The 13,641-nt window shown below is 37.1% G+C and overlaps 2 protein-coding genes across 20 annotated transcripts in view; one reads left to right on the top strand and one right to left on the bottom strand.

The window, feature by feature from the left end:
• The window catches only part of LOC6728023 (soluble guanylate cyclase 88E), a 35,107-nt gene that overhangs the window by 12,665 nt on the left and 8,801 nt on the right, over positions 1-13,641 (top strand). For all 5 annotated transcript variants that reach the window (XM_016175341.3, XM_039295715.2, XM_016175338.3 and 2 more), the window contains exon 3: positions 3,781-3,838. The gene's annotated coding sequence lies outside the window, so the exon portion shown is untranslated. The remainder of the gene's footprint in view (positions 1-3,780; positions 3,839-13,641) is intronic.
• LOC6728024 lies at positions 3,120-12,636 on the bottom strand. 15 transcript variants are annotated; one of them, XR_005544319.2, is made up of 9 exons: positions 12,454-12,636; positions 11,239-11,380; positions 10,483-10,692; positions 8,580-8,649; positions 8,400-8,509; positions 6,190-6,561; positions 4,787-5,017; positions 4,084-4,254; positions 3,120-3,533 (listed from the first exon to the last, which is right to left on the bottom strand). XR_005544319.2 is itself a non-coding variant. In XM_044923401.1 (8 exons), the coding sequence occupies exons 2-8, from the start codon at positions 11,327-11,329 to the stop codon at positions 3,514-3,516; spliced, it is 1,104 nt and encodes a 367-aa protein (XP_044779336.1). In that variant the 5' UTR covers positions 11,330-11,380; positions 12,454-12,636; the 3' UTR covers positions 3,120-3,513. The 15 variants fall into 15 exon arrangements, 7 of the variants coding, with proteins under 7 accessions (XP_044779336.1, XP_044779337.1, XP_044779338.1 ...); XR_006541961.1 differs by having other exon boundaries at positions 6,355-6,561; XR_005544322.2 differs by having other exon boundaries at positions 8,580-8,628.

Here is a 13,641-nt window from a genome sequence, read left to right as displayed (position 1 = left end):
TTTCGAGTAAGGAAAGAAGCAGCCAGAAGTTACATCTTAGGGGTTAATTTATAGCACCTTTTTTGGTGGAATATCTTATGTTTTTGATAAAATTCAGATAAAATTCTTTAACTTTGATAAAAAGTATCAGAGAGTCTTGAATTTGTTCAGTTTTCCACCGACTTTATCAACTCGCAGTGATACCTGCCAGCATTGCGAGTTTCCCACAACTCAAACTTTTCCTTTTAGTTGTGACTTACGCCATTGTCCGCTGGCTCAGCTGAGGTCTCTCAGGTGTTTTGGGCTAATGAAAAAGTTGTTTTCGTATTTTGTAAAATACCTTGCCACATATATTTTTCTCGGAAAAGCTAAGCTCATTGTGGAGTTAGTTTCTGTGAACCAACAGAAGTTACGCTTATAAATGCTGCAAAAGTTGGGACAACGGAGCGTATGAGTGATGCTACAATAGATAATAAAAAGCAGGAAAGTAGTAAGCAACTTTTCAGTGTTTGTTTTTCTTGCACTCTTTTCCCTAATTTTCAGCACAATTTCACAACAAATACATTTCCCGTGAATCATTTATCATCGTTTAACTTTAGTTTAACCTTGAATCAAACTGATGCACCCCGTAATTTGATCTACTCCTTCATACCCACCACAATATTCACAAATAATTAAAGTTGCCCCATCATCATTGTCTGGGCCAGCGAAGAAAATCCATAATAGAACAGTTCAAGCACCTTTCATCAGCAGGGTGGCTGTGGAATGAATGAAGGGTTGGGTGGTGGGATTATCTGGCTAATGGCTTCGGGGTAGTTACCAAACAGCACAATCAGCCATCAAGCCCGCGGGAAGCCTTCAATTGACTAATTTTCACTTTCATTCATCTCTGACCGAGCCTGACTTTCGGTTTGGACAAATTAAATTTGCGTGTTTGATGTAATTAATGTTCCTGACCCGAACCGCAGTCAAGCAAACAAAATTCCACGCTCGACTGGGTTTCACTTTAAATTCGGCTTTTCAACCAATTGTAGCCAAAGATTTGACAATCAAACCCTTTTTCGGGGCAGCCAGCGAAAACAATGGAAGTGCAGCCTTAAAAGTAGGCAACGCTTTTCACTTGAATCTGGTCCGTATATTTGTGACGTGCATGTCAAGTGGCCAACACACACACACACACACATATGCACACGAGGCGAAAAAAAGGACCCTGACCAATTAGCACAGGGAGCTGTCAGTTATGGCCAACTCTCAGGCACGTGCATTTGATGGCCAACGATAACCGGCAAGGAAAAAACTTTTGCAAAGACATAAATCTCCAGTTCGGGGCCAAAACCGAAAAGAAAAAAAGAAAAAAGAAACCAAGGACGTCAGCAACAGGCGTCGCCGTCAGAAAACCGCAGTTGACAACCAAACGAGGAAGATTCAAACATTTTGACAGATAACAGCAGCCGCAATTTGCCACTACTCAAGTTTGGGGCTCAACTTTTTTCCGAGTACTGCAAATTTAAAGTTGGTTTATTTTCAATGGAAATGTAAAATTGTTTCTGTGAATTTTTCATAAAGGTTCGTTTACGATGAACTATATTAATTAAACTGCTTCGTTTACATTTACATTCAATACCGAAAATACCGAATATGTGCTGAAGAATCAATCAATAGTAATAATTTGAGCCTCAGTCAATAAATTGCAACTTTTACTTGAAGTTCGTTTGCAAATAGTGAAATGGCTTCATCCAAATTCTAGCCACAATTTTCGCTTCCAGAATAAAGTTTATTTTTCCTTTCAGCCTTTTGGCTTCTATAAGTCAATTAAACGTGGCAGGGTGAAAGATTGGTCTAAATGTGAATCACGGTCTATGTTCGCCTAACCATTTCTCGCACATCTCCATTCATTCCACTCCCTCTGCCTAGAAAAGCTCAACTCATTGAGGAAAACGAACAATAGCATTGGGAAAATCATTCACCCCATTTCCATTAAGCATTTACCATGATGAAGTCGAAAAGGGAGCCTGGATTTTGGCCCTGATTATGCGTATATGTAATGCATATACGGCCAGGAAAATTAATAAATATTTTAATTAAACGGGGGACACGCGAAAATTGCAAAGTCTGCACGTGACTGGGCGAGCATTTTCCATTTTCCCGAAAAGCACACATACATACACACACGCATAGACTTTAGGGAACGCAGTTAAAAAGCAATTGAAATGCTATTGAAACACGTCAATTGAGATCTCCCAGGAGTTGGCTCTGACATTGCATTGACCTTTGGCAAATAGAAAATTCGTTAGAATCAATAATTAAGTGGAATGAAAAAAGAAAAGAAACACATCTATGTGTAGCCAAAAAAGAAGTCACAAATGACCATTAACAATAAGGGAGCAAGGAAAATTAAGGCGATTGCAGAGCAAACACAATGAAGCGTGTTTCATAGGCCAGGAACTTGACAGGCTCCCGCCAGGCCAGCGAATATTTCCCCCTCCCCCAATGATTTTTTCCACTCCCTCTGGGTTTTCCCAGCCCTGTGCAAACTTGGCCAAAAGCCATGGCCAAGACAAATGGCAGGCGGAGAATATGAGCGAACAAGAAGTGCGAAACAATTGCGTGCTAAACGCCAAAAACGTCAAAGTTACTTGGAAAAAATGGAGCATTGGGGCAGTAAATGGCAAGATAAATGGCATAGACCACTAGACAGAAGGGGAAAACCCGGAGAAGGGATCAAAAAATGGGACATTGCATCCCAGTAAACTTTATTGTGGCCTACAAAGTATTCGAAAAGATCCTAAGTGATTACCTTAAGCTTTACCAAATCAATCAATTTAGATTGGGTTTTAGAAGTTTTTATTTATTATTATTCAAATTTTGTTGTTTTTTTTTTAATGTTTTATTACAAATCGAAAATGTGCAGCATATGTATATGTGGAAAGGCCGAATGTTGGATGTGTTGTGGCAGATATACATATGCCTTATACAGTTTTCTAAATGTCATCGAGCTCCGCATGAGAGACGATACTTTTTTACAAATACAAATAGTTGTATAAATATTTTATATATAGCATCTAAGATATACAAAAAAGGAACAATTTATGAAGCCCATTGAGTGTGCGATGTTGATGTTGCAAATGGGAACTCATTAGTTGATTTTATTGTTTTATTATAATAAATGTAAATCGATTTTTTTCATATTCTTGCACTTAACATTTACGATAAGGTTCTTAAGAAATCGGAAAATAAAAATTAAACAGACAGTTTTGAGTTTTATACGGTTGTTTTTTTTTTCTACGGGAATTACGCACTTCTTGGCAAATATTTTGAGAACCTCAGACGGAAGTGATGGTTGTTCCGAGGGGAGTTCTTGCAGTTTTGAAAAAATTCAAACGTTCTTCACGGATATTAAGACTTGCAAAGCCTTTTGCTACTGATCTACTCCAAAGCAGGTTGTCGTTGTTTTGGGGGCCCCTTGTGTGATGCATTCTTTGTTTTAGTTCTTCAGGATGTTTTTGTTGGTTTGTAGTTCGTTGTTTCGTTCGTTTACAAAATTGAGCGGTGAGCTGCGAATCGGATAAAATAGTATTATTACCTCTAAATCCCAAATATTATTCGAAATAAACATTTAAGTGAAAGAAGAAGTATGTGGCGTGCAGAAGTTGTATCATGTGTTTGCTACATGGGTTAAAAACAATTTGGATTGGAATGAGAGAGCTCTGTAGTGTTTAAGTGTATATCTTAAAAACTTATAAGATACATTTTCATAATAATAATATATAATAAAAATCTATATATTTCATTTATTTTCAGAAGGAGCCAACTTCAAGTAAAAAACAAAATTTGGGGCATGCCACAATGCATCAGTAAGGTAATTCTTTTTAAAATATATTTAACTTTTTTTTAACAATCACAAAAACTACAGAACCCAGTCATTCTAAGACTAATGCATATATCAATTCTATGTTATTAACACTACATGATGGGAGAAACTACTAATACAGGGTACTACAGGTCGTAATATTCTATAGGAAATTATGTGAGCACTACAAGTCATTTGTGTAGTTTCTACTATGAACAAATTTATCGTTTTTCATGCCATTTCCTTTTTCTTACCAATTTGTTTTTTTTTTTACGTTTCGTTACATGTAATTTATGTAAAATTAAGTACAAAAAAATTACAGAACTGCTATATGATTGATATAGCGTCGCTTTGTTATTAGAGCTAAACGATTGTTTGTGATTTTGAATCTATATATTTTGTTTAGAATAAATCCTCTTCCTCAGCTGTTCATGATAATTCAAATGTAAATAAAATAAAAATAATAATGTTAAATATAAACAATATTGGAAAATGTGTTGGGTAAAACATAATTTTTCAAAACCATGAAAGAAAATCTAATGCAAATATTTAAAGAACAAGGAAAACTATAATTTTTTTTTAAAAGCACATTACATTAGGGCTTACACTTTTAAATTCTATAACTTTAGCAAACTTTAGACTTTAACAATTTTTCCCTACAAATCTGAAATGTTTCTATCTAATTTTTACATGAATTTTTATGGTTTTTATCTATTTTATCTATTACTTTAAACATTTTTTCGGTGCAATTATATTTCTCTCATGCTTTTATGGTAATTTCTCTATAGGGATGGGGAGCACCAATTCGAAAATATTTACAAACTGTTCATCTATATACAGACTATATGCGATCTTACCAACAGCCAATGAAAATGGTCCCCCAAGTTTATTACCAATTTAGCCCCACAGTTGGTAAGACCCGAATGTATGTTTAGGAATCGGGAATCTTTAGCTTACGTGTCAAGGGTCTGGCTGGGTGCTTGGACCACAAGTAGCGGTTCTTCACCGGCGACAAGTACGAATCGCGGGCCACGGGGCTCGAGGCACGGGGCACCGAGGTGGCGCGGAAGGGCACCAGGTCATCCACGTCCCACCAGAAGGGATCGCGCACGATCGAGGAGATCGGCAAGTTGGGGCTGGGGCTCAGCAGATCCCTGAAGCGGTTGCGTGGGTGGAAGATGGGGAGTCCTGTTTTGTTGGCATTTCAGTAGCAGTAGTAGTAGTAGTAGTAGTCATCCAGAGATGGTATGATTGGATCGTATCATGTGGGTGTTGTATGGCGTTGTTGTGCGTTTCATTGGGTATACAATCAGATGTTGTTGGGTTTCGGTTTCATTTGATATTGTTTGTATTGTCGTAGCAATGTATACAAGAAGAGCAGAAAGAAAAATATTTTTTGTTTTTGCTATGTTTTTTTTTAAACTAAAATAAAAGTAAATCAAATAAAAAAAAATAACGCTTTAACAATCAACAATAATTTGATATTTTCCATGCGTATGTTGGGGTTTCATTGTGGAAAAAATACCAAAGGATAATGGGGGGCGAAATGCGAGGAAACGTGATAAGAGAATTCGATTGGAAGTGACAGGTGGGCAGGCTGAACAGGCGCTACAGTGAGCACATCGATAAGCGAACCAGTGGGCATATGAAGGTGGGGTTCTGGTTTGGGATTGTCAGGGTAATGCTAACCGATTCAATGAAGCGTTAAATGGGTTTTCAAATTTGCAAAATTTCTTTATCGGATTTTTGGCATTCAATTGGACAGAAAGGTATTAAATTATTTACACTAATATTTTATGACGATACGGGCTTGTTTATTACTTTATTAATAAAATTTTACTTGGCATTAAAATTAATAACTATTGAAAGTGAGTGCAAATTAAGAATTTCCAATATGTTTTTGCCATTTCGAAAATTTGAAAATCATTAAATCGATTTGCCTTCGAGGACGGAAAGCGCGGCGCTTACACTTCGGGCATTACTGTACTAATTTTGCTGATGCTGCTGGCAAACTCAAACTCAAAACACGACAAATACTCGTGCTGGCGAAGCCAAGGAGTGGAAATAATTTTGACAAATTATATATGGCCACCAGATGGGCGGGATGGGCGAGTGGTGGTCCGAACACGTCGCGAAAAATATGGCAACGATTTTTCAACGCGTTCTCCCCACATCATCGCCATCATGAACTCCATCATTGTTTTGTCTCGCATTCCGAGAGGCAAAGAAAGCGGACATAAAGTCACATAAATTTTTAACAAATAACACGCAAATTTCGTCTCTTCTTCGGATTTTCTTTTTAGTTTCTATTATTTTTTTTTTTTTGGTAGGGAAAGTATAGGTAAAATTTGGATTTTTACCCTCAGCATCGTAGGCGACTTCGGTGGGACGGGGTCCCCAGCGACCGGCTTTCACGGGAGTGGGACTTGGCGAACCGGCGCGCTCAAAGATACCGAGTGGCCGACTGGGCGCATCAGCTGGCGCCGAATCAGCCAAATCAGCCTCGGCGATCGCGGGCAACTTACGTTCAAAGAGTTCGTCCAGCGGCTCCAGAGAGCTGGCACGGAAGCTGGGCCGCGTGAACGGGGCCAAGCTGGTGGCACGATCGAAGACCGAGGGTCCTCCGCGTGGCACGCTGCCCTCGCGGTTCCAGTAGCTCGGCGGTGGCACGTACGGCTCGCTGCCGGCACGGGTCGTCCTGGCAGGGCGGAACGGCGAGGCCGAGCGACGAGCTGAAACCAGAACGGTGGGTCAAGTGAGTAACCATGTCGAGAATCACTCAGTGGGAAAACTGAAAATCTATCTAATTCCTACGATAAATGACTGAGAAAAGTAGCCTAGTTTAACTTGTAGTTTGACCTTTAAATAGTTGGTAAAAATTTAACAAATATACTATCACTACTATCAGTAAAATCACTAAAATGAAGTTGAATTGAAAATAGGATGAAAGCATATTTATACATTAATCACTTTAAGATACATTGCAAAGCTACTATGTTAGCTGCTTACAATTTTTGGTAGTAACACTTCTTTTACTCTATCCTCTAATTGAATTAAAAGAGTTTAAAAATGCAGTAACAATTTTTCAAAAATTACTGCTGCTCATAAAGAGCATCTTAAAATCCCTAAAATCCTGTACTTACCAAAGTTAAAAGCCTCACCAACCAACGATGTTCAAGATACTCTTGCAATGGAAAACAAACAACATACGAAACAAAATACATAGTACAAATTACACAAAACTGTGGGCACGAAACACGTTTACAAAATTGGAAGTTTTTGATTTGAAATCTACAGATTGTCTGCCAGAGAATATGAAACATACATTTTCAATACACAGTTCGTTAAATATTTCATTTGAGTTTGTATAAATGTTTAGTTTTTTTTTTTAAGTATTTTTGGCAGTTTATATACAGGCACCGCACAGTGTAATGCGAATTTCTATGTTTGGATTTTAGTAGTGAAACGAGGGACTAGACGAAATACAACAGCGAACTGGACAAGGAAAACATAAACATTGACATATATTAATATCGAAATGCGAATGAATTGTTAGAGAATTAAGGACCATAAGAGACGAATTTCCGTTGCGATAAAAAGATCCAAAACACAAGTTTTCTTGATTGGTATTAAATATGTTTTTATTACTGATTAATGTTGGTTTTTTAAAGTAACTGAAGAGCGGAAATAGGGATATTTTTTGGTTTTTTTTTGGTTCGGGTATAGTCGCCAGTGGGGCTACAGTGGGCTCAAATAGTTGATTTAGCAGCAAAAACTATGCTCTTTGGTACAGCAGCTGTTAGAAGAAAGGCTTAAGATAATCGGGGTATGGATGGATGGTTTTTAGGAACGAATGAGTGTGTGGATGGGTTCGTTAAATATGCTTATTCAAATATATTTAATGGCTAAATTAAAAATTAGAGTTCGTTTTTTATAAATGTTTTGTTGTTGGTTTTATTACTTTTGTTGTTGTTGATTTTGTATAAGTTAATAATTAAAATAAAGCAGTTGTAATTTTATATTTATATATTATACAATGAAACATTTAACGAAATTTTCACTCGACTTGACTATTGCTGCTTATCGGGGATTTCTTTATACAGACAAATATTGATTACAATTCATTTTCGTTTATCCCTTCACTTCGTTTAAGTTGAACAGATTTTGCGTTAATTTACAAGAGTCTATCTACGAGCTAAGCAAACAAAAGTATTTATTTTCACTAACGCTCAGCGCTTCAAGCTCTTAAAGCTGCAAAATAGAGTTAAACAAATAAGATTTTAGTCGAAAATCGAGTTGTAACGGTATTGAGAAAAGTCTGCAAAAGTATTTTTTTTTTTTTGTGTTGGCTGAATTTGAAAAAAATTTCGTTGAGTTCGTTTTTGGATGTTGCGATCAGATTTCATTTGCTATTTTTTTTTCTTGAGTTCGTGCTTTCATTTTGTATATATATATATTAATTTTAAAATTTTCGTTGTTGATGTTGTTGTGTTGTTTACTTTCCTGCTGATGTTGGTGTCGGACTTTTGTGTCTGGCATTGGATTTAGAAAATGTCTTTGATATCCTTACCCTTGTTGAGCTCAGCCAGCAGCTTGTCCTCTGGCTCGTACTCCAGGGGCACCAGCGAGTTGGGCGTGAGTGGCTTGTCCCTCAAGTAGAGACCATAGCGAGATGGGTACCTAAGTGGATAATAGACCACAAAAAGATAAGTGATCCTTGCCAGAATATAATGGATATAGGGACACCCACCTGCGCTCGATCTCCTGCATGCGCTTCAGATGATCATTCCAGGCCTTCTCTGCGTCGTAGTTAGCTGGAACTGTGCACACAAAAAAGATTGATATTACCAATATCTAAACATAAGCACTCCCTAAGCTAGATGAGCATTCCAACAATTAAGCAAGCAAAGAACTCAAAAATAGATGCTTACAGAAAGTGACATGTTTAAAGCGTGGGCTCACACGACGTATGCGCAATATTCGATACGTACGCCATCCCAGAAAGCAATATTATTATATATCATAGCGAAAGCGGCAAATAGAAGAAGAAGGGTATCGGGAAATCAGTAAAGCGTATTAAAAAGCAATTTATTATAAATGAACTGGAAGCCGTGGTCATGATACAAGTCGATGGGAGTTCATAGCAAACCCTTTGATGGCCCTTGATGGATGGTCTGGATGGTCGGATGGTCTGGATGGATGGATGCAACACCACAGAAAAGCAACAGCATGTTGTTTACAGATTTTATTTCACACACAAAACACATACATATATATATACAGATGTATATACTGGCTACTCAATAAATCGTTTTCTAATTTCAATATTTAAACTAAAAACTACACACAAAATCCTGTTCACTAAATTAAAGTTGTCTTTTGCCTAGAGAGAACAACAAATATATATATATAAATATATATCGAGAGAGTGTGCATAAAATATCAAAAAATTTATATATATATACATATGTATATCGCTCGGATACATATGTGTATTTATCTTGACGACACACATTTATGTATATTCTGAAACATTTATGAAAGAGAGAGAAAAAGAAAAAACAATTGGTTAGTCCAAAAAAAAGCGAAAAGAAAACTAAATAATTTAGGCAAACGGGGTACCAGGTTGAAGGTGAAATGGGCGGACTTCAGGGGGCGGGGGGCTGGGTGCTTGGGGCTTTTTTGCCAGTGTGTGAGTGTGTGGAAATTCGGAAATTCGGAAAAGAGAACTTCGCTTTCCGCGCACCGAGGGCCGCCACAGTCATTTGATCCCAGAGCACGCACCGAAAAAAAAATTGAGTCAAAAATTCCGCTTATATACCTGACTTGATATATAGCGCCTGTGTGTGTGTGTTGCCTATATTATTGTCTTGATTTTTTTGTTCATTTTTGAGGCCTTTTGCCAAAATCAACACGACCGAGCCGAAACGAAACGATACGAAACGAAATTTCATTGACGTAATTGTATTTGGCCGTTTGGCGCTGGCCATTTTTATTTTTAAATTTATGAAATCATAGCGCTCGCAGCCGTTTTCATCTCAAATGAAAACGCATAAAAATATGGCGGTTTTGAGATATTCAAGGTGTTGTCAAAAGCTTCAATAGCAGGCAGTGAGCGAGAATGCAGTTGTAAGATGATTGTAATGACTCGACTGATTGACTGACTGATTGACTGATTGATGGATGGCGCATCGAAGCAGAAAGGCTGAAAGAACTGGCGTTCGGATGGACCGAAGCTTATGTAACCTTGCAAATAACAATCAGCTGATTGGCTTTTTAATTTTAAATTTTAGTTAAATTTTTAAACGTGTGCTTGTCTCTAAAAAACTAGATTGAAAACATTGACATAAACATTTAAACCTGATTTTCATCTATGTTACTATTCCAGTTTCAAAAATGTTAAAAGTATCTTTTAGTTTAATGGCATAAAACTAGTTATGTAAACAAAAATTTCTAGCATAAAGTGGTTTGGCCAGATCATATTTAACTATGGTATTTGAAATTTACTTTAGGATATCTTAGTTCAATATCCACATTTGCAAGGCCACCGATTTCGGAAGCATTAAGATACAGATACTCGGCTGTGTAAAGCAGTTAGGCGGGGATCGGCTGTAGATAGTACAGTATGTGGTCCGTATATGGTACCAACTTACTTGTTCGGCTGTAGTGATGATCGTAGATGGCACGGGGCGAGTAGCCGTAGGTGTCGCGGCTCACTGGCAGATATCTGTAGCCAGAGGACTGGACGCGCTCGTTGGCGGTGGCGGGCTCGTCGTAGATGCTCCTGTAGGAGGGCGAGTCCAGGTAGGAGCTGTAGGGACGAGAGGCACGGGGCGCCTCGTGGGCACGGATATCCTCGGAGCCTATAAATAGTTGTTTGGATAACGACGCGTTAGTTGATTGCTTTTCAAATATTTCGGCTATTCTATTCTCACTATTTGGCTCAATGCCAGCGCTGCAGAAATGTATGATTTCTATTCGGTTTCTATCATAGATGCGCCCCTGTATGTGTATCCTATATTTTAGCCTATTCTTTGTTTAAGGCCCGAGCACATATATTTTACATTTTTCTCTTTATATATTCGAATAATCTGTGGCGAAAAGCTTTCCCAGCAGAGCGTGTCTAAGTATATAGCTCGGCTGATATGACACCTGCCAAAATAAATAGACTATGCACATATAGGCTAAGCTATTTGTGTTGCTCACTGCCCAGAGTTTAATAATATCACTTTTGGGTGTCCCTTAATCAGACCGAAATTGGGAACACTTCGAGTTCATCTTCAATTGTTTTTTGAATTATTTTGGAACAATGCAAACTCGCTATTATTGTGACTAACCAATCTATGGTAGTTTTGAATAACTTTACTATTTTTTAAGATAATTTTTAAGCTTATTTAGTGAATGCTTACCCTTCAGGGACCTGATGTAGGACTGCCAGAATTTCGCCTTCTTGCTGGGGCTCTCATTGCGCCCAATCATTTCCAAGTGATTTTTGAACATTTTGATCGATTTGTTTTGTTCTGTTCACGAAAAAATCGTTGAACTCGTTCGCTGCAATAAAGTTGGGAAGAGAGATGGCTTAGCAATTTTCCAATGTGTTTCAAATTTCCTTTCCGCTTATTTTTTTTTTTTTAGTTTTTGATTTAATCTATTTCCCGGGAAATGCCAGGCAGCACGCACGAATTCGAATCGCTTGTCTCTCGATTGATGGGATGTTTTCTCAGTTGAATTTTTTGCTTTCGCGTTGAAAGTCTCTCGATTCGAAAATAAACAGACTGTGTGCCACTTTAGAGCAGTGCAAAGTTTATAAAACATATACATAAAATCTAATATAATACCGCAGCTACCGCAAGATCAATCTCACTAAAAATAAATATATTTCGGTTCGGTTTTTGTGATTTTTCATGTATCGGTGTGTATTCTTCTGGTTGCTCGAATATAAAAATATTTTTTTGTTGCATAGCAAATTTCACACTTCTGAGTATGAGAACAAATATTCTAGGTGTCGGTGTCAGTGTGTGCGTGTAAGTGTATCTGTGTGTAAGCTGCAGCTAAATTGGGTTTTATTTTTAAATGTCCTTGAGTTGAAATCGTTCTGTTATTCTGGCTTTCTGCGGAATTTACTTTAGTATCGAAAAAGTGTGCAAAGTCTAAGAACAATTCAGTTGAAGTATTTTAAAATAAACTCTTTATTATCCATTAAACTAAATTAATTTTGAATTTAATTTAATATGGGATTGTTTCATTTATATTTCACTGCACAAACTCTTGATGAGCTCCAACACTTCGGTATCAAATGTCATTGAGTACGATCTCTCTTATATAATTATAGTCAATGTCTTTTCGCTATGGAACATCGATTCATTCATAATGCGATCATAATTCCATAATTATTTCACCAGTTAATTGTTCTTATTCACATTCAGCTGTGATGGTGCACTTTATTTAATTTGATTTTATTGTTTTTTTCATTTCGTTTATAATTATTCAATTTACTAGATCAGTTGTGTGTTGTTTAATATGTTTCGGGTTCGCTTACAATTTAAATTTACTCCTAAAAAATAGCGATCTATCCTCAACGAAGAATTTTTTCAAACTGCAAACCCCAAGAAAATTCGCCTCACCAATTTTCCTCGTTTCAGAATTTTGCCATTCCGTTTCGGCAGCAAAAGCACGGCGCATTCCTTTACGGCGTAGGTTGCTCTATCCGTGAGCGATTTTCATCGCATCTGTGTGGCAAAGCTCCGGAGATCGGTTATGGGAAAGCTTTCCCGCTACATTCTAATAGATCGTGTGGTGGCACCCACTCATTGTTTGCAACGATTCAATACCGAAATCGCGATGACGCTGGCGATGATCATAAAAAGAAAGCCAGCCAACTCATAACACATACATATATGATATGAGCCCATATTTCTTTCAGAAAATCCCACACCCTATTTTCTGTTTTTGTTTTCCCCATGGTTTTTCATATTGTTAACGTATTCTTTGAATGTTTCAAGGGAAAATCGTCACTTGTGGTATGGAATTAATCAGTAAACTATAAACTCTAGCTAAATCATAACACTATTTGTTCTAACTAACTAATTTAAAATATGGTTAGATAATGATGGAATTTTTGCCATGACAGCATTTAAATTCCGTTTATTTGTTTATGTTTTGGCTTTGGCATTAGCTATAATTTAGTTTCCTGATAATGGAAAAACCATTTCCAGCAACATGCCCACACAGATAAATAAACAAAACTTTTCCAGATACATTCAAACAAATTGTAGATACTTTAACCATACAATATATTATTTATAATGAAATCTATATGGATAGTTTAATATTTTCTAGTTTACTCTGTAAAATGCAATATTATTTTGCCCTTACTTGATTTTCTAAAATATTAGTAACGCTTTTTTCGATTATACCCTGCTGAAGAGTATATCTTTATGCCCACGTGCGACCCAATGCTTGATAATCCAAACACGAATTTTCCAGGGAAATTCCTACGAAAACGAATAAACAAAGATGGGTAAAGCTTCCCCCATCATATACAATTACATCGGACCGAGTTGAAGGGCAGATCTGGGAGTACATATGTTTCTAATAATAGTAAATATATTCATGGAGATCGGGTTGACCTTTTCAATCGTGCAGATCGCTTACAGAATTTCCTGCACGTGTTTTCTTTTTGTTTTTCCGTCCATGAACTCAAGGTCAAATGCAATTGCATTTAAATGTTCTTTTGACTTTGTTTGTTTAGCTTATATAAGGCTGATTTGTGAATTTTACCCTTAAACAGACGATCGGCGTCATTTAAACTT

This window comes from Drosophila simulans, chromosome 3R (assembly GCF_016746395.2).
Source record: "Drosophila simulans strain w501 chromosome 3R, Prin_Dsim_3.1, whole genome shotgun sequence".
Lineage (NCBI taxonomy): Eukaryota > Metazoa > Arthropoda > Insecta > Diptera > Drosophilidae > Drosophila > Drosophila simulans.
This window is presented reverse-complemented; position numbering and strand designations above follow the sequence as displayed.

Coding starts and splice junctions, on each gene's coding strand:
- LOC6728024 (XM_044923401.1), bottom strand. CDS start 11,329: ATGTTCAAAAATCACTTGGAAATGATTGGGCGCAATGAGAGCCCCAGC. Junction 6,562..8,399: donor GCTGGCTGAGCTCAACAAGG/GTAAGGATATCA, acceptor TTCTGGTTTCAG/CTCGTCGCTCGGCCTCGCCG. Junction 3,534..4,786: donor CCCAGCCAGACCCTTGACAC/GTAAGCTAAAGA, acceptor TCCGATTCGCAG/CTCACCGCTCAATTTTGTAA.